This window comes from Scatophagus argus, chromosome 9, assembly GCF_020382885.2.
Source record: "Scatophagus argus isolate fScaArg1 chromosome 9, fScaArg1.pri, whole genome shotgun sequence".
In the NCBI taxonomy this organism is placed as follows: Eukaryota; Metazoa; Chordata; class Actinopteri; family Scatophagidae; genus Scatophagus; species Scatophagus argus.
Window position 1 is genome coordinate 21,389,949 of NC_058501.1, and position 19,780 is coordinate 21,409,728.

The following is a 19,780-nucleotide window of genomic DNA, read 5'->3' on the forward strand; positions in this document are numbered from 1 at the left end:
GTGAATATGAATAGATAGAAGCTCAGACACTCAAGATTTGTCATAACACAAAATTAATATGAGTTTATCTTAAGTTTTAAGTCTCACACTTCTGTTGCTCTATTTGAATAAGAATTGCTGCTTTTCATATTGTCGCTAGTACAAGCCCAAGCTTTATTATAAAAAGCATGAATAGAACTTGATTTCATTCCTAAAGTATTTCTCTATTCCATGATTATTTAATATAAAAGAGCTTAGCTTATAAAACATCAGCTTAGCATTAAAAACATCTTCAGGTGCAGCTAAAAAGTCAGCTATTCGGCTTCAGCAGTGCTGTGTGGCTGTGATTTGATCAATTTAAATTGACAGCGGCCTGGAAACATGAGGAAACAACCACACAGCTGTCAGCACATTCAGACGTCATGTTTTTCCAGCTGAGCCTTGTCCACTTCAAACCAGTGAAAAGAGCACAGAGGAAAGAGACGGAGAAAATCTCCTTCCCGAAATGAAGACAGCTGTTTGGCGTACGTGTAGGATCCCATTACTTACAGTAACGAGCTGATTGAGAAAACCAAGTTTCTCAATCAGCCTTTGAATCAAATCATTGTTTATACATGATGAGATCAAGATGTGAGTGGAACAGAAGTGCTGAAGCTCCTCACCTTCCCTGGAAAGGAAAGTCTGTTAAGGGCCTGTACGTACAAGCACGATTTTGTCAAATCACATCTACTTCCCCAGGATGCAACTTACACAAACGTGATGTGCTAACTTGACCTGCAGTGCTCATTCTGTACGCTAACAAAGGACTTTATAGTGAAGTAGGACACATCATGGAGTTCCTGATTGCTTTTAAGATTAAGACAAGAAAAACTCAATCAGTACTGTTAAACTATGTATTCCACCACAGTTTTTCTGGCTTGTGACCAACAATAAATCTTTGTCTGCTTGTGACTGATAATACTTCTCCACTGCTACTGGGATTTTAAATGCAGAACTTCTTCTTAAAGAAGCATACTTACACTGTGGTATTGTCTGCTTAATTCCCTGTATCACACAGCCCGGGGCTGCTGTAATTCAAACAGAGAATTGTAAATAAGGATCACATGTTGCACCAGAGAGCTGATGAGGGGAATTCAACTTCTGTTTTCCTTATGGTTTGATGCATAAGCATTTCCACCACCGTGGCAAATATTCTCACAAATATTCATGTTTCTAAGCGACTGTACATTGTTAACTAAATACATGTTTGACGAGATGGGATGTGTCCGTGTCCCTGTGACATTTTAAGTCTTGATGATTTCGCAGTTACGCTGTATTTGGTTTGTCCCGGAGTAAATATGTGACACAAAGGTGGAAGTGACTTTGCAATATCGGTTGCTGTGATTATAACAAGAGCATAAACACACACACCTTGTTGCAGTATTATGTTCCCCTGCTGTTTATTCTGATTAAACTTGTCTAAGAAATCTAATACCTGCCCCTTCCTGTGCAGGAACAGGACAGGAAAAATGGTTAATAGCAAAATTTCATGAAATGTGTATGAATATATCAAATGACAACACAGATTAAAAAAAGACCATTAATTTATGTAAAACTGATCCTGTATAATAGAGTTTTAATGATTCGGTTTGTTTCTTGGCAGAATTCCATCACACTTTCTCTCCTCACTTTCGTATTAAAACAAAAAAATGTTAACCAGTACAGAACTGTGCTGCTGTCATTCAGGTTGTGTGCACAGGTATTTCTGTTCAGTGGCATCATGGGAATTCCCCAGGTTTTGCTGGATGGCTGTGGGTGGATCCACCCACACAAAGGTGATTTTCTTTTTTCAACTCAAGCTACTGCATGTCTGGTTTTCTGGACTGAAAGTGACAGGGATAACAAGTGGATGAGTAAACATTCAAAACAACATCATGGCTGGCTTCCCTTTTCATCATGTCGCTGACACTACAAATCATTGGGTTTTTTTTTAATTAGGTGATTTGCTATTTGGTAAAAAATAAAAGAAAAGAAAATGTTGGTACTCATTCTCAGTTTATTTGAAAAAGATGAATAAAATCTCTTTCCCATCCAAGATGTCCACAGTTCCAGAAACATCCTGTAAGACATTATGTAGAACCAAGAGCCTGTCATTTCAATCAGCGAGAACAGATCAAGTTAAATATGAAATAATCAAAATGACAGGGTAAGTAAAATGTGACATCTGTGCCTACCTCAATGTTAATACTTAGGTGCAAAACTCTGTAAAAGCAGACACAAAAGAAACTGTCTGAGATTCAGAGGCATCGTCTCCAAAAGAAATTAGAAAAGAAGTTACGTGTATAAACGACAAACCTTTCTCTTGAGGGAGTGTGACGCTTGCCAGCATGTTATTACAAGCTGCATTTTTCAGAAATGTTGTCACCACATCAGTATTGCCATCAGTCTGGCGAGCTACAGAAGGAGTGATAAACAAAAGACGCAATAGACAATTTAATTGCTGTTAAACATTTCAAGCAGTCACATAGAGTGTTTGTTTAAATTAAACTTTTGGGGAATAACTGTTATTTATACAAAGATCACCCCAAGACAAAAGAAGAGTATCCACTCTCCTTCATGATCGAAATGCTTTGCAGCCAAATAAAACCATAAATAAAGTTTATACCTCATAATTTCCCAGATTGTACTGCAGTCACCAGTAGTTCAGTAGGTTTAAGGTAAAAGGCTGAACATTTGTTTTTTGGGCCCTCAGAGTAATGTCAGATCAGATTTTTTGGTAATTGTTTTATCATGTAAAAAAAACCAAAACATTATTATGCCACAGAATGGAATATTTTCTTTGAAAACAGTAATGATTTTTGTCTCTGAGAGAACGACAACTAGACAGCTAAAGCAGGAAGGCTAACACTATGGAAAGCTAACCGATGAGGGAGCCAAAACAAAATTTACTAAACTGATTTTTCTCTTGCTGTAATCTGTAATGTATCCTGTAAAATATCCAATATGATAAATCTTCATTTTGGCAGTTCAGTTGTATCTAAAATAAAGCGGTTGCTAAATCCAGTTGTGATGCTCTAAAGATAACTAGCTTAGCGTAGTAGCACTAACCGCCATCTTACCTTTGTTAAATTCGCCTGATGTTGTGTAGTTGAACTACTTTTACAATTATTTAAATTATAGATTAATTTATTTCGTTATACTGCAGATATAAAAGTAGAAGGGCACTCTAACAAACAAATTCATTATTTTACATGAGCAAGAAAGCTAAATGCACACATTTTGTTTGAAGATGTTTGGCTCTGAAGACTTTCCAAAGGCTGAATGTGCTATCTGTACTTTTTGCATCTTATGAAAGTACTATGACAGTTAGTTATGAAAGTCCTTATCAGCCTAAACAGACATTATAATCTTTCTGTAATGCAGGAAAAGTTTGATACCATAATTTCACTGTCTGTCTTACTGTTCTGAAGGACAGTGCAAAACACAGTTTATACGGAACAAGCTGCGATTAGATATTTCATGGATATTTAACCTAAGCTGCAGATGGTAATAGTTTCGGTGAGGGCGAACTGATTGCTTACCATACAGCATCAATCTGTGGAGGGAGTCCTCTGAGTCCGTCGGGCTTAGAGGTGGCTCTGTTTCTTGGAAAACGATGCAGTCGAGGCAGTTGGCCCATGTGCCGCTCCAGAGCAGGTTCCTCCGGTGCGTCCTTCCTGGATCAAAACAAGCCAGTGAGTGACGCAGGTCGACATAGACCACTGCCATCCCAAGAGACTAAGTGACAGGAGCATCTTTGCTCTAAAGCTGTGCTTTTCTTATTTGATCAGTTGACCAGTACTCTTTGAAGGGCCTGATCAAGGCTGGATTATCAGTAGGGGTAACACAAAAGCACAGCATCAGCTGACATTTTGAACATATTTTTCTACACGGTAAGGTAACGTGAGTATGGAAGAATTAGGCTTGACAAGGTTGGTATTATATGATTTAATGTTGTTGTGAGGGGCTTCAGTTTTAAAAGATGAAAACCCACTCAGAAGTCATTTCAGTGGTGAATTTTGGCATTACAGATGGTCAAACAGAAACACTCAGGGGTTTTTCCCACCCTGTTGAAGACAATTCTGGGAAAGTTACTGAATCCCTGTAATGTCTTGGTGTGAAGTCGTTTTTTTGAACTTTATTTTAACTTTGGCACAAAATTCCCACCTGCAACATCTGTTCAGTCAAATTGGCCTGTTTGCATGTGTTTGCTTTGAGCAGGTGCTATCACATTTACCTTCCAGTTCCAAATCATCCCTATCAGGATGTATATGATAGGTCCAGCTCTGTGTCACGCAGTTATCTTCTCTGAAAAAATAATGATAATTTATGATAAAAACACATTTAATTTGAAACAATGTTATATTTAGTTATTGACATAAATACTTTCAGTTTTGAAACATTCACGCCTTTTACATTTTCTAAATGTCACTTCCCTAATTCTGGTGTCTATTTACAATCCGGGTTTTCTTGTTTCCGTTGCTTCACATCACATGATCATCTTGTTTTTAACATGTTGCAGTTTCATATGTGTATATGAGATGTGGTGAACTTTGATGTGATTTGTTTGGACAGAGCTAATATTGGCTTATGGTATTGTCAGCTGTGGAAAGTGACTAAGTACTCAAGCTTAAGTACCTTTGAGGTTATTTCACTTAGCTGAGTATTTACTTACTGTACTATACTTTTTGACAGGTGGAGTAATTCTAATTTTTGGTCAAATTTTAATTAAGAAAACATTGGCTTATAAACTACAATGCATAGTTAAAGCGGTTCCGACCTCTTTGGCTCATGGCCCCTTAAAAAATTCAGCATGTGCTTGGGCTGTTTGTCAGATGTCTGAAAACTGGTGAGTTGTTACAGCAAAGAGACATGTTTCCCCTATATTTCTATGATACTTTCACTTAAGTAAATGTTCTAGGGCCTATTCACCAAAAAATAACAAAATAAATTTCTCCTATTGACCATACCATGTTCACTTTGTGGGTCCCCACCCTCTGGCTTGTCTGCAGAATGAGTAGTTTTACTTTTGACATTTTGAAATGTACTTTTACCTCAATAGTCTAAATGATCTGAGTAGATCATTGAATACTGAAAATGAATAAAATTCTGACTCAATCAAGACACAGACTTAATACTAGTTCACTGAATGAGTGTGTATCAGATCAGATATCACCATGAATATCGTGTTGAAACCCCTTGAGAGAAATTACTTCATATTTCACACTCTACTTTTGGTAAAAGATGCAGGCATGATGTGTCTTAAGAAACATTCAAACCCCCTTTTACTTTCATTTCTTCTTGTTCAGACTGTCAGATGTTGGGATGTATTCCCTGTAATGTGTAGTGTGTGTGTCTCACATGCGCATGTGTCCGGTCAGCAGCAGTGTGTTATTGGCTTTCTTCTCCATGTTGAACCAAACGCTATCCAGTGCTTTGAACTTCTGGATGTCAGCCTCTCTGTGACTGACGGCTGCTTTGAAGTACCATTTCCCCAGATACTAAAACAGACGGAGATACAGAGAGGTGGCGTAACAGTGTGGGGTGACATCCGCAGCACATGAGTGGAACCTTTTTCAAGATTTAAGCCCACAACTTGCAGCAAAGACCACTAATGGAAACAAGAGAGGATGTGCGAACTGTGTGGTTGCATCTTGTTTTTATCTCAGTTAATCTTGCTCTATCTGCAGTAACTGTGAAATGCCAATGAAGCACATATTCATAGGACACACGTAACCGGAGAGCGTATATTAACACGAATTACAAAACCGTTTCCCTGGAAAATCATCCAAAACCAAGTGCTACTGATGTATGTAATCAAATATTTTCACTTGTCATAATAGATTACGGTATGCGAATACCATTTGCACGTAGATAAACAAAAAAAATCTATTTTTTTCTTTCTCACCTGCTGGTGGTCAACAGTGTTGACACGCAGCTGCTCAGGAAATGAGCAAGGAACAATGACCTGATACAACAAACTATACAAAGAGAGAAAACATGATAACATTTCATTCCACATAACTGCAACCTGAGAGTTAATGCGCAATAAAGAACCTGATCAAATGTCCCGTCGTCCTCGGGAGCACCCTGAGTTTGTGTAATGTCCCCACATGTCAGTTTAAAAGAGGTGTGGGTGTTTGGTAAATTATTAACACGCAGCGTTGGTTTTTAAAAGCGAAAAACTGGTTAAATACAGACTGTCTCTGTCTTTTACTGTAAAGGATAAACACACTTATAATAAAATGAATCATTCTTTCACACAGTGAGCTTTTCTCATGTTCCAAAATATTCTCAAAGGAGAAACTCAACTTTAAAGCACTCTTCATGAAATGACTGAGTCATCATCATCCTGTAGGAGTTGGTGTTTTTTTTTTTAAAAACCACTTCAATAAACCAACAGTAAGTTATAGACAATTTCTTTTTATTGGCAAGGAAACTGACATGCTACTGCTTAAAGTACTTGTTTTGAATTAGCAGTACTTTCAAAAACAGAGAATTGCTCATTTGCTTGTCTGTCCTAACTGAAGGCCCCACATGCTCTCTGTCAACATACACCTTCTAGGAATCATTAACTAATTGTTTGAAGTTAATAGTGACTATTTTGTCCTACACTCATGTTTGTCTGTCTTTCTTAGGTTTTCAGAAACAGAATTGCTGACACATTATGTTGATTATTTTCTTGGTTAACCATCAATCTTTTGGTGCGTAAAATGTAACCCCTTAAAAAATGCAGTATCTACTTGGGGCCCCTCGTCAGATGTCTGAGAGTTGATGAGTTGTTACACCAAAGAGACATTTTTCCTTTAACTTTCTCAGGGCCTGAGAGGAAACATCATTTCAGAAAAAGAAAAGATTTCTCCTCTCCTACTCTATTAGTCATTCCATGACCCCTTCATTTTATCTCGTAATCCTCGATCTGTGAACCATGAAAACTGTAGTAAACTAGTTTCACCTCGACCAGCTACAACCGCACACTAAGAATGCATGGGTATATATGATTATATGTCATAGTGTCCAGTACTGGCAATGGTGGTATTTATCTGGTATTAGAAAAACTAAAAAAAAAATGCCTAGCACAGTTCATACAACCCAAGTTCACAGACTCAAATTGCTTGTTTTGTCCAAAACTCAAAGATATTTAGTTTAATATTACAGAAAACTATAAAATATTCACAATCTGAAACCAATACATTTCTCCGTTGTTGCTTACACGTTGCCTAAATGATAAATTATGAAAATAATCACTGATTCATTTTTGTTCTGCTTAGCTAACCGATTAATTGACTGATCGTTTCAGCTGTAACATACTGTATGTTATGAGGTTACTTTGTAGACTTACATCAGATCATACTTGTATTCTGCACCTACTTCCACAAGATGGTGTTAAACAACAAGTTTGTCTGCATGCATGCATAAACTAAAAAAAATCAAGTTTGATGCCAAAGACTCCCAGCATCAAACCTACTGAACTACATGTCCACGTGATAGGATTTTATTTCACAATGTAGATTTGCATTTAGATTTGTTTCATTGAAATGTGTTCCTCCATGTGTAGAATTACTTCTAGCTCCTGCACACTTAATTGTGTATATTTTACTAAAATGAGGTGAGCAGGACAACCTTTTTCCCTCCTCACCTGTGCAGAGAATTACTGTTAATTACTACAATTGTGATGCTTGTAACTGATTTTTGTTTTCAGTGGTACAGTGATTTTTTTTTTATTACCACCTGTACTGTGGCAGTTGAACTACAGCCAAGCATTATGGATATGCTGGGTTTATGACAACAGACACACCAAAATCAATGCGATGTGAACACCTTTTGCTGATCAGATATTATGTTAAAGGTCTTGTTGCATTCTTATTTTTGAATGTGGGATTTCAGTGAGTTAATGAAAGTAACCAAAAACAACACCAAATCTTGTGGGATTTTTTTTTAATTGTTTAATCATATTTTTGATGAACAAAATATCAATAAGTGCCACATAGAATTAGTTCTAAGTATTTAAACCAGAGTGATTCTTGGATATAGTTAAATATGTCTTTCAGGTGAAGAAGGTGTGGACAGGAATGAAAAGTTAGGGCCTGCACCAAACTGAACTGTGAGTTTATGAATACTAGGATGACAGATGTAACCCAAAATGCGCACACCAGATAACATGAACTAAAGCCAACTGTTTTTAGTATATTTTCCCGTGGTCACATAGGGACTGTTTAACTTTCACTTCAAGCTTATCTTACGATATAGTTCCAAGAGTAAAACCCTCAAATGCTATGGAAATTTCAGGGTGAAAACCAGAAGACTGGAACTGCATTTTCTTAAAATCATGAACATGAACCTATCCACATGCTACAGTAGTTTGGCTATAAGTGAAAAACTTTAAATCTAATTTCTTGTTTCTTTCACTTCCTGATCTTCTGTGTAATGTGACATTGGGCCGATCTGGGCATGTGTAGTAGCTTCTTGTTCCCTCTCTCTGATGGCAAATTCACCTATGACTCCCCCTTCAGCACTGATACCAGGTCTCCACTCTCCTTCAGCTCCTTGAGTATGTCCAAACCACCGACGAGCTCTCCTTTCACGTAGAGCTGAGGGTAGGTTGGCCAATTAGAGTATGTCTTGAGCCCCTGGCGCACCTCTTCATCCTGCAGAATATCAAAGGTGTCATAATCCACCCCGGTTCCATTCAAAATCTCCAGTGTCTGCCTGCTGAAGCCGCATCTTGCAGCCTCCTTGTTGCCCTTCATGAACAGCATGACTCGGTTCTGGTTGATGAGGGTCTTCAGACGGTGCTCCAAGGTGATGGCCTTAGGGCAGGTGTTCTCCAGCTCTCCAGACTCAGCCAGCTCCTTCACAATGTCCAGTCCTCCCACCAGCTCTCCATTCACATACAGCTGAGGGTAGGTGGGCCAGTTGGAATAGGTCTTCAGCTTCTGTCGGACCTCTTCGTCAGACAGGATGTCAAAGCTGCTGAACTGGATGTTGTGTTCCTTCAGCAGGGCCACTATCTGCCGGCTAAAGCCACAGCGGGGCTCCTGTGGGGACCCCTTCATGAAGAGCATGCAGGGGGCCGCGTTGATCAGCTTCTTTAGCCGTTGGTTCAGGTCCGTTGTGCTGCTTTCTGCACCTCCGTCCGGACTCCCGGCGACTGCTAAGCGCTGTACCTTCTTGGTCAACTCCGGAGCATGGGCCCCGTCCAGGCGGTCCACCTTCTCTCCTCCCTTGAAGAAAAGGAAAGTGGGGACAGAGGCAATTTCATACTTCTCCGACACTTCCGGCACCGCTTCCGCCTCTAGCTTGACAAACGTAGTATGTGTGTGTTCCTTGGCAAGCTCGGCCATCACTTCGTTCATGTGGCCGCACTGAGGAGCCCACGCCGCCTGGAAATGCACTACGGTCAGACATTTTCCAGCTTTAGCTAAGAAATCTTCAAACTGCTGTTGACTTGTCGCCTCCACGAGATTCGCCATTTTTCTTTCCCCTTAGCAGCAATTCCGGTGTCGCCCTAACGTCACATCCGTGCATTCTGGCATCTTCTGGCAAGCACCAGAGATTAGAGCTCATACGAGGAAGTCATTTGCATGTTATTTGATGATAAGAAACAGCTGCATACACTGGATAAGTTGAAAGGATAGTGGGATACTTTTAAGGTAACTACTGAACAACATGCTTCGGTTTTTGTGAAAACGGAATACCGTATCGTGTAATACATGATCAGCTTATTGTAACGTTGACTGTATTTAGCATGAAGAGGATTAGCCTCCTTACTTGTTAGCTAGCCAAAGTTAGCTTCGGTATAAGCGTATGCCTGGTTTCCAGGTTAAGCTAAGCTAAAGCCTGCTAGCAAGCCATCGCTCACTAACCGTAGCTACTCGTTATCACTGTGAACGTTACAGGACACTTCAGGACGCTGCTGAATTAGTGTTTAGGTTTTAAGTACCCATGTTGTTGATTGTCCACACAGGAAATTGCTAATTTGATTTAGCTAACACCAACCCTCTTAGCTGTCTGTGTATTGCTTACGTTAATATTATGATGCTAATGTTAGTTAGCAAGCGAATTTAAGCCAGGGCTAGCTGCTTAGACAGCGCTTATTACTTTCTTCTGTATTACTTATATGGCTTGGGTTATGAAGTCTACACGACTTTCACACTTTTTTGTATTTACTGACATTTTATTCGTTTGATTAGCCAGTTAATGTAAAAATATAGATTAATTGAGAATTAAAATTACCGTTATTTGGTAGCATGTTATTGAAAGGTAAAGCATTACTGACACTGGCCTCACAAGTCTAGTGTCGGTTGTGATTACTGGAACATATCGTTTTATGATACAGGAACACCATGGAGGAACAAACTGCAGACATAGAAGTGACAGTGAAAACATTAGACTCTCAAAGCAGAACCTACACTGTTGGTGCTCAGGTAAGTCCATCAGTTCATACAGGAAACTCTGGAGTGTCACCCTTTGTGCTGGTCTGATACATGTCTGTTCCATCTTATTTGTAGCTGACAGTCAAAGAGTTCAAGGAGCATATTGCTCCTTCAGTGGGTATCCCTGTGGACAAACAGAGGCTGATTTACCAGGGCAGAGTCTTACAGGATGACAGGACTCTAGCAGACTACAGTAAGTAATCAAGGGGCCAGTTAAAGTTCAATTTTTAGGGGTATTTATTGAAAGTGATACATTGCAAAAATGCAATGTAGTATTTCTGAATATGTTTTCATCAGTGTCCAATCAATTTAACACGAGTCATTTACATTTGCAGAGGAATCAGAGTGCATCCTGACATGTTTCTACAGTAGCCCAGAACAGACAAACTAAACACAGGCTTGCTCATTCACTGTCCACCTGCAGTTCATTTGCACTGTCTACCTCACCCACTTGCACTATACTCCACCCTGCACTACCTTACTTTGAACTACCTCCAGTAAAGTATTTATTTCACTTATTTTATTTTGTGTTACCTTATTCTATTTTATTTTTATTATTTTTTATTTTTTTTATTTTATTTTATTCTTCAATTATATGTTACTGTTATGTTCTATGTATGCACCAATCACCAAGACAAATTCCTAGTAATGTGAAACCTCTTCACTTACATGGCAATAAAGTCTTTTCTGATTCTGATTCTGAGAGAGATCTTTCATTGGCCACCTTGGGGGAGAGGGAGACAAGGGTGTTTTTCACTATTGATTCAAGAGCAATTAAAGATTTTTTTTTTGTATAATTCCAGTAAAATTGTACACACCCTCTGTGATGTAGAATAGAGCTAGAACAATTGTAACCTTAGTTCTCTGGTGCTGTTCCAGATGTGGGTGGCAAGGTGATACATCTTGTGGAGCGAGCACCCCCTCCACCGTCCCAGCCTGGCTCAGGGTCTGGAGGCACTTCAGCAGACAGTGGGCCCTCATCGTCCTCCCAGGGAACATCACAGGTGCCTCCACATGATCGCAACGCTAACAGCTACGTAATGCTAGGCACCTTCAACCTCCCTGTCAACATCATGGACCCCCAGCAGATCCAGGTATGTTCACTTTGTCTTATTTATGTGATCTCAGACCAGGCTGTCAGCAATTCATATGCATTATGGATAATGCAAGTGTTAGGATTTGACAAGGAAAAAGAATGTATGGGATGGGGGGGTGACCCCATTGTGAGTTCAATAATAATATAGAAGTGAACAGCTAAACTGGTCGAGTGCATTTTTAATATTCTATAATAATCGCATATTTTCATAGTGTTTTGTGCAAATTTTGACTTAATACAAAACAATTTCAAAAGGACAAAAGATAGTTTGAGTTCAAGAATGTTATCTGCTTTGTTTATTTTATTTTGCCCAGCTTAATCCTGTTTCAAGGTCAGGAGAAGGTTTGTCTTGCATGTCAAGTTATTTCCAAAGGTGTATTATAGCTATGTTGTTGTTCTTCTTGTTTAGATGTCAGTGCAGCAGATGGTGTCTGGCATGGGAGAAAATGCCAGGAACGCCAGAGTCACAACAACCACTGGGGTAAGACACTTTAATTGCTAATTGTGTACACATGTAACATTATCCCTGTGTTTTATCCCCCTTTTCTTTTTTTCTTTTTTCTTTTTAGAGTAATGGGTCTGTGAATGTGCACATTGATATGGACCAACCAGTGCAGAGTGAGCCGAGGCTGAGGCTGGTGCTGGCTGAGAACCTGCTGAGGGACATCAGTGATGTTATCCAGAGAATGGAGGTGAGAGTGCAACCTCCAAATTACTCGAGTAGCAAAGCACCAGAGAATTCTTTCTTATCAGTAACAAGCTCCCTTCTGTCTTGTGTCCTTTTCCAGAGTCGCCCAAGCGACTCATCCTCCCAAACAGAGACAACTTCTGCTGCTGCTGCTGCTCCTCCTCCTCCCTCATCTTCATCCACCACGTCCACTCCCTCTCCTTCTGCCCAGCCCATGGACACCTCCCCACCCCCAACAACCCCCCCACCTCCACCCACTTCTTCAGCACAGTCTGAGGGACCAACACCCCAACCTGGACCCAAGTGAGACATCCTGTCTCTCAATGACTCATATTGTTATTTATGACACAGACTTGAGGATTCACAAAGATGAGACTTTTTTTTTCTGTGAAGTGAATTTGAAAGGGTCACGAAACTATTTAGCATAGAATCAACACAGATAATTCCTAAACTTTGTAGACATAAACAGGTGCCACAGCAGGATTTGTTACTCATATTAGGATGTTTTCTGATACTAACATGTAAATATCTTTCTGTTCTTCTACACTGTGATGCTGTTTATCTGTCATTGACATGGCCACTGAGCAGTTTTGCCTTTATTTTTACCCCTAGCCATCCCAGCCCGGTAGAGTTGGCAGAGATGTTGTCTGAACTGCGGCGAGTGGAGGAGAGACTGCAGCCATTCATTCAGAGAGCTCACACCATCCTGGAGACAGCCACCACTGCAGAATACAACAATAATACAGTAGGATTCAGACAGCAAAATAATAATTAGCTGGGGACTTTTGGCATATTTCTGAGAAAAGATGTCAGGATATGTGTTAAAATGTTTAATATTTCAGGATTTCCAGAATCACATTCTGAGCTATAAAATTTGTAATTCGACAAATAAAATTTGATGTCACATTATTATAACGCAATTATTTTATATTAGTAGATTATTAGAAATGCAGAAACAAGATTTGTTTCATACTATATTTACTTCCAGTCAGAAAAATGATCTCAAGTTGTTTGGACTGAAAGGGCACATTAAATAAATCACCAGCTAGCAAGATTTTGTAATGGAATCGATCAGTTGTACATAATAATAATCCATTATAATTTACAGCTGAACGGTGCCCTTTAAATCCGTTGCTAGTTTAATTTAGAAATAAAATAAATATAGTTTAATTTCTGTTTAAAATGAAAAATTCAGACCTGAAATCTTTGCTGGTTAACTGACCAAACCGAACCAACCAAAACCACAAATTATCTTGTTGACGTCTCTGTTTTTGTAAGGATTAAACCAAGAGATGCGTGTCAGACAGTGGGTTTTAGTGGTGCTTGGAGACTGATTTTCTTATTGTTATACTAATACTTCCACAAATCCTGGGATTTTAACAGACTGTGTGATTGTCATTCAACAAAAGTTGCCCAAACTGATTTTCTTTTTTGTGTCACAGGAGAGGGAGGAGGACCAGCGCACTCTCGTCCTGACATGGGAATGTCTCCGTCTCCTTGGCAATGCCCTTGTTGCCCTCAGCGACCTGAGACTGAACCTCATGAGCCCTGTGCCCCGTCACCTACATGTGGTTCGACCATTTTCCCACTATGCCACTCCAGTCACTCTGCCTGGAGCTGTGCACCACCACATCCCAGTGCAAGTAAGTGACTGCAAGAATACTTCAGTTAAAAGACAGTGATGTGAATCTTGAACATAATAAGGCAGTGCTTGCATCTTCACCAACAGATGAACCTGGGTGCCACGGTGACTAGCAGCATGGACGGACAAGCCCCACCCACCCAGCCGGCCAACCAGTCGGAGCAGGCAGGTCAGGGACAGACCTACCCCCCACAGACTTCCCCGTCCAATCAGCAGGCTGGACAGGGACAGGGTGGCCCCCGGGTCATCAGGATCAGCCACCAGGCTGTCCCGGTGGTCATGATGCAGATGAACGCGGACGGTGTGTTGTCCCCTACCCGCCACTGATTGAATGCTGCACTACATCAAGCTGTTTATATGTCTTATTGCTGAGTGGCAGTGTGCTCTGCATCCTCTGTGCACTGCTGCCTCAAGCATTTGCTGAGTGATCTGAAAAATGGAACTTTTAAACTTAAATTAATTAATGATTATTTTCTTTTTTTATTATATCTTGTTCTATTATACTTCTATGGAGCACAGTGCGCTGACAATGACATTTGGATTGTACAAAGAAATTCAAACTATTTCTGTGTTGTTTTTGTGTGTATGCGCAGGCCCAGGTGTAAACCCTGCTGCGGCTGGACAGCAAATGCCTGGACAACCAGGTAAAGGTTGGGGGACAGCATATTTAGCATTCTACGTTTATTTAATCCAGTCTGGTCACATAATATCCCAAAAGTCCAGTTTACCCTTTTTTCTGACTTGGAACTGTGAGGTTCAGTGAAACACAAAGTACTGGTTTTGATCAAAGCTTTATTTTTCTTTTCTTGAACTATCACCAACTATAGTATGACATATAACCATAACATATAACTGTAACTGTAAGATATAACCAAGTTCAGTTGTGTTCGACTATCTCTTTGAGATAGCTAGGACCTGGATAAATGAGAATATGCACAGACATTTTCTTAAACTCCTAAGAATCCTTATAACAAGAGTGGGTCATGTTCATCTAATTCACTGTTTTCTGTTTCCCTCTTCAGGTGCCCTCCCCCCTGACTTTATGCGGAATCTTATGCAACAGATCAGCCAGTATGCTGCTGCCGTAGCTACGAGTGCCGCCACTGCAACTGGCCAACCAGTCCCACCCCAGCCCACCCCTCCTGGCTACAGCTCCACGGCTAACTCCTCAACTACCACCACTGGTCCTAACACACCCACCACCACCCCTACTGCTCCCCCGCCACCTCCGCATACTGGACCCCAGCCCCAGGCCAGGGTTGTGTTCACCCGTCCCCCATTTCCACCCAACATGCCCCCCCCAGCCTTTGGCACCCGGGGAACAACCATAAATGTTAGAGCTGCCATGCCAGGCCAGCAGCCAGGACAGGTCAGAATAATGTTGTCTGATTTGGTTCCTGTTTTTGAGGCTTTTATTTGTCAACACGATCAACTTTTAAGATCCATCTCACTCCACAGGCTTTCAACCCTGCTGCTCTCAACCAGATGATTACTGGATTGGTTGGGCAACTTTTGTTACCAGGACAAATGGGTAAGCTTTTGAAATCAATGAATTTAGGTTTGGACTTGGGGCTTTGTGAGTCTAGCCTGTCGGTCTTTCCCATTCTTGTGAGGAACGCCTTTAGGGAATTTCTTCATTTTTAGCCCAGATGAACTGGGATTGTGACCATCTTACCTATTTAAACAGATATTTAATTTCGTGATTCTAATCTTAGGCTTCCTACCTTGAAACTGTGGAGACTTTTTGTGTTGCTAGGTTGCAAAATGTGTGTGAAACATCCACGTTTAATAATTTGTCGTTTTCTTTGAGCTTCAAGTGATTGTTGTAGCATGATGTGACGAATCTCTCTGTCAGTCGTCTGCGTTCGGCTGTGAAAAATAGACCCTAAAAATGAAGACAGCATGTTTCTTACTTGAAATTGTTCACTGGAATTTTACACAAATATATAGTGATAACCAAGAATTTACTTTTTATCACCTTTTATTAAATCCTTCCAAGTTTTCACTACATATGAGTCTAGACAGACATGGATGTAAATCTTGACTGGTTGGCGGAGACGTACATCCACAGTAATTTTAGGTATGTGATTATAATAGCTTAAAGTTTAAAAATTTAATGGTATTTCTCTCTTTTTTTCCCTCACAGCTGGTCCAACAGTCACACCCACCTCCTCATCCACATCCACCTCCTCATCTACATCCACCTCCTCATCCACATCCACCTCCAACTCTTCCTCTTTTTCCTCCTCCTCTCAAACCTCTTCATCCTCCACCTCCTTTTCTTTCTCCTCCTCGGGTCCAAGGCCTCCTCCTACAGCAAACACTTCTAGCCAACCTGAGACCAACACCAGTGAGCCCCAGTCCCAGGAGATGCCCCCAGACCTCAGCCAGCTCCTGGGTTCTCTCCTGGGAGTAGCTGGCGGGGCTGGTACAGGCCCTGTAGGGGCCCCTACAATTACTGTCACCACATCTGGAGTCCCAGCCTTCATTCAGGGAGTCACTGAATTTATGCAGCAGGTCAGTGTGTGAACGATCAACTTAACTATGCATGAAAATTGTGCATGTATTTGGATATAACTCACACCTCAATTTGCACATCATTTCTGTAATCCAGTATTGAAATTATGATCTGTTTAAACTCAGTCACCACCCAAGATTTAAAGTGAAACTTTTTTCCCTCAATTTTGAAATGCTCACTCCTTAATCACTCCTTTAATTTTCAGGCCTCCCAGCCCATCTTCTCTCCACCTCCACCTCCCTCTGGTACCACTCGTGCTGCAGGGCCCAGCCCCACACCCAACCCCCCTGGGGCAGCTGAAGCCCTCAACCCGGAGCTTTTCACGGGCATTGTGCGTGGCGTCCTGAGCACCATGATGGGCTCCCTTGGCCAGGCCCAGAACGACACAGAAAGCATTGCGCAGTTCATGCAGAGGCTGTCCCAGGCAACCAACATCTTCATCAGCCCTGAGGATCCTAGTGGTAAAGAGCAAACACACAAGTACATTTTGTTGTCAGTAGCAGCTGAGGCTGATACTGTCATGTCACTTGAGGAAAATATTATAATGTGACTGATGTCAAATATTATCTTTTTCTTTTTATGGTTCCCAGGGTTTTTTGGAGAGTTGCTGATGTTGGTGTGCCAGACGTTCACCATGTCAGACCTGGTGATGCTGCTTCACGGCCAGCACCAGCCGCTGGGCCGCATCCAGCCTCAACTGTCCCAGTTCTTCACCCAGAACTACCTCAATGGCAGAGAGCCCACCGATGAGAATATTGCTGTCAGTTGGATGATTGTCCTTCCTTTTAATTTTTATTTATTTAAGATTTCTTGGAGTATCTTTTACTCAGGCACATTCATTTGTCGACCTGACCAGTGGTGGTTTTTGCCTTGTTCTTTCTGCATGTCCCGTCATTCCCTTGTTTTTTGTCTTCTGTTTCCATCCCCCAGGCTGCAGCTGACAGTCTTGTCAACGAACTGGAGGAATATATCACTGAGAGCTTTGTAAGTCCTTCATATCTCTTCCTCCTCCTCCAGTATCGCTCAAATACAGTAACTGTAGTGCTGCCCCCCAAACATTCAAAGACTCAAGTCATCGGTCTGGAGGATCCTCACATTTTGTCAGCTGAATCGCTTTTCAAACTGAGTCGTGTCCCTAACTGTTTAAAGTGCCGAATCTGAGTCAGTTCTGACAGCCCTGATTTGGACACAACAACACATTATTAGGCAGCCACAGAATTAGAGAAAATTAAGATGTGGTCCAGTAATTCATTAAAAGATTAAACTTCAGTTCTGCTGCTGAAATTTTATAGTCAGCTTTGTTAAAGTGTTTTTAGCTGTTGCAGTGCTGTGATAGCCACGTGGCTATTAAATGTATTGACAGCACGTGTTTCTTAACTCCCACAGAGAGAGTCGTCAGTCACAGTGCTGGAGGGCGTCGACGTCACTCAGACCAACATGTCCTTCTTCAGACAGCAGCTGCAGCACATTGCCACACACATCCTGCGTTGCACTGGTAAGCTTTAAGAACAGCAGAAGTCACTATGGTGATTTGGTTTATGTGTGGATGTTGATTTTTGCGGATTATGTCACATTCTTTTCTCATCCAGATGACTCATTTGGGCCCCAGCTGCTACAGATGTGTAACCAGGCACTGTTTGAGTGTCTTGCCCTCAACCTGCACTGCTTGAGGGGAGACCAGAGAGCCCTCACTGCAGTCATCAACCACAGAATAGTCAGTACAGCATCTCTCACTCAGTCACTCACCGTTTGGATTCTGCTCTCAGTACATCAGTGAATCTTAAGATCCAGTTTATATGATTTTAGGAGGATCTGTTGACAATGTGGAATTATGTTTTTATTACTATTTAAGCGCCCGAAATCAAGAACTGTTGTGTTATCGGAAAAGGTCCTCTTCCATGTTGCACTGCCATTTTTCTTCTGTAGACTAGAACAGACAAACCAAATACTGGCTCTGGAGAGGGCCTTTCACATTTTCATGTCACTGTAGATTCATCTGCGCAGTACAGGATGACCAATGGAAGGGTATTCAGTTGATTACAATCTGCAACCTGACCACTAGAGGGCACTAAACCCTATACATTGTACTTAATTTTGAGTAGAAGCCTGTACTGCTTTGGTAGCAAAATGGTTTCTGCACTTGCCACATGGCTTTAGTAACATTTCCTGTCTGCTTCTGCTGTCTAATAGCTGTTGTACCTGTAAAGTAAAAGCTTTATTTTCTCTTGTTGTCCCAGCGGAGGATGTCCAGTGACATCAGCCCGAGTCTGGTCAACTGGATGACCAGCATGATGACGATGAGGCTGCAGGTCATTCTGGAGCACATCCCCGTCACACAGGAGCAGATCCAGAACTACATAGTATACACACAGGTGACAGAGCAGCTGCATGCCCTCCCCCACACATTATGGATGTATACAAGACTCGCATGATGGACTCAGAAACTGATGCTCTCAGGCTTTTTTTTTGTTTTCCTAAATTTTGTTTCTGTAACTGTAGATTTCGGTGTTATTTTCTGAACTACACATTTGAGAACTGATAGTTTTCTGCAGAACAGAGTGCATGTGCACATGTGACATGCAGAGAAAGGAGTTCCCTTCTTTTCTGATGGCTGTTAGATATCCTGTTACTTTGGACGGCACGTCTGAAATGGCTAATAAATATTAAATGACGTTCTTTCACAGAGGGATCAGTCTTCAACTGCTACTGGCACACAAGAGCCTGAACGAGCACAAAGTGCAACGGTAAGCACGGTGTATCTTTAATGTCCTTTTCAGATCAACTCGTGTGACATTCTGAGTGCCACTTTTGTCTCCAAGTCCCCTCATTTCGCTGTTCTCCACTTCCAAAGAACGGTGACTCCCTCTCACCAGCTGCAGCCACCACAGCAGAGGAGGCCATGTCGGTGTCACACGACACAAGGGCGTCATCACGGGAAACGAGGGTGTTGCCTGGGGATCTGGGCGCCTCGGGGGGAGCAGCACCGTTAGGTGGCGACATGGCAGCAGCGGGAGCTGAGGGAGGGAGTGAGGAGTCTCGAGAGTCGGAGGCCTGGGCGGCTGCTGTTCCCCCTGTAAGAGCCTGTAGCATTCACCTTTTTATTTGTTTGTCCAGGGACTGTGATCGGTTTTTACTGGAGTTGTTTCCACCGGAGTAAAATTGTTCCTTTGAAAACTGATCATACTGAGGTCTGCGACACGTGTTGATGATGATTTTAATTTTAATGCTGTGAGCTCCACAGATGAACAGGCTGATCTTTATGGTCTTCTTACTAATACTCAAACTGTTTTGGTTTTTTTTTCCGGTCATAAAGCAGTACGCACATACATGTATGCATTGAAACCAGTGGATAATTGTGTCCCTGCTGGATACCTAACACGATTCCAGAACCAAATCCACAGTT

The 19,780-nt window shown here is 41.4% G+C and overlaps 3 protein-coding genes across 6 annotated transcripts in view; 1 reads left to right on the forward strand and 2 right to left on the reverse strand.

The window, feature by feature from the left end:
* Nucleotides 1-19,780, forward strand: part of bag6 (BCL2 associated athanogene 6) — a 30,098-nt gene that overhangs the window by 8,476 nt on the left and 1,842 nt on the right. Inside the window, exons 1-22 of one of the 4 annotated variants that reach the window (XM_046398659.1) lie at nucleotides 9,518-9,650; nucleotides 10,337-10,424; nucleotides 10,509-10,626; nucleotides 11,313-11,527; nucleotides 11,939-12,010; nucleotides 12,099-12,221; nucleotides 12,318-12,520; nucleotides 12,830-12,962; nucleotides 13,660-13,860; nucleotides 13,947-14,160; nucleotides 14,453-14,503; nucleotides 14,882-15,228; nucleotides 15,318-15,390; nucleotides 16,006-16,376; nucleotides 16,583-16,838; nucleotides 16,968-17,137; nucleotides 17,308-17,361; nucleotides 17,764-17,872; nucleotides 17,967-18,091; nucleotides 18,615-18,749; nucleotides 19,062-19,121; nucleotides 19,229-19,450. In XM_046398659.1, the coding sequence (XP_046254615.1) occupies nucleotides 10,344-10,424; nucleotides 10,509-10,626; nucleotides 11,313-11,527; nucleotides 11,939-12,010; nucleotides 12,099-12,221; nucleotides 12,318-12,520; nucleotides 12,830-12,962; nucleotides 13,660-13,860; nucleotides 13,947-14,160; nucleotides 14,453-14,503; nucleotides 14,882-15,228; nucleotides 15,318-15,390; nucleotides 16,006-16,376; nucleotides 16,583-16,838; nucleotides 16,968-17,137; nucleotides 17,308-17,361; nucleotides 17,764-17,872; nucleotides 17,967-18,091; nucleotides 18,615-18,749; nucleotides 19,062-19,121; nucleotides 19,229-19,450 (3,333 nt within the window). In that variant the 5' untranslated portion in view covers nucleotides 9,518-9,650; nucleotides 10,337-10,343. The other 3 variants (XM_046398661.1, XM_046398657.1, XM_046398658.1) reach the window with 3 other exon arrangements.
* Nucleotides 1,578-6,105, reverse strand: apom (apolipoprotein M). Its single transcript, XM_046398663.1, has 7 exons — nucleotides 5,906-6,105; nucleotides 5,359-5,498; nucleotides 4,235-4,305; nucleotides 3,540-3,674; nucleotides 2,314-2,412; nucleotides 2,193-2,220; nucleotides 1,578-2,077 (listed from the first exon to the last, which is right to left on the reverse strand). Exons 1-6 carry the CDS (start codon nucleotides 6,017-6,019, stop codon nucleotides 2,207-2,209), a joined length of 573 nt encoding a protein of 190 aa, XP_046254619.1. The 5' UTR covers nucleotides 6,020-6,105; the 3' UTR covers nucleotides 1,578-2,077; nucleotides 2,193-2,206.
* glrx3 (glutaredoxin 3) lies at nucleotides 7,557-9,569 on the reverse strand. Its single transcript, XM_046398662.1, has one exon. It carries the CDS (start codon nucleotides 9,468-9,470, stop codon nucleotides 8,493-8,495), a length of 978 nt encoding a protein of 325 aa, XP_046254618.1. The 5' UTR covers nucleotides 9,471-9,569; the 3' UTR covers nucleotides 7,557-8,492.

What these genes read in the sequence shown, in the direction of transcription:
- glrx3 (XM_046398662.1), bottom strand. Translation starts at nt 9,470, where the DNA reads ATGGCGAATCTCGTGGAGGCGACAAGTCAACAGCAGTTTGAAGATTTC.
- apom (XM_046398663.1), bottom strand. Translation starts at nt 6,019, where the DNA reads ATGTGGAATGAAATGTTATCATGTTTTCTCTCTTTGTATAGTTTGTTG. An exon ending in GGATGATTTGGAACTGGAAG is followed by an intron (nt 3,675 to 4,234) that starts GTAAATGTGATA and finishes GTTTTGATCCAG; the next exon opens with GAAGGACGCACCGGAGGAAC. An exon ending in CCACAGATTGATGCTGTATG is followed by an intron (nt 2,413 to 3,539) that starts GTAAGCAATCAG and finishes CTCCTTCTGTAG; the next exon opens with CTCGCCAGACTGATGGCAAT.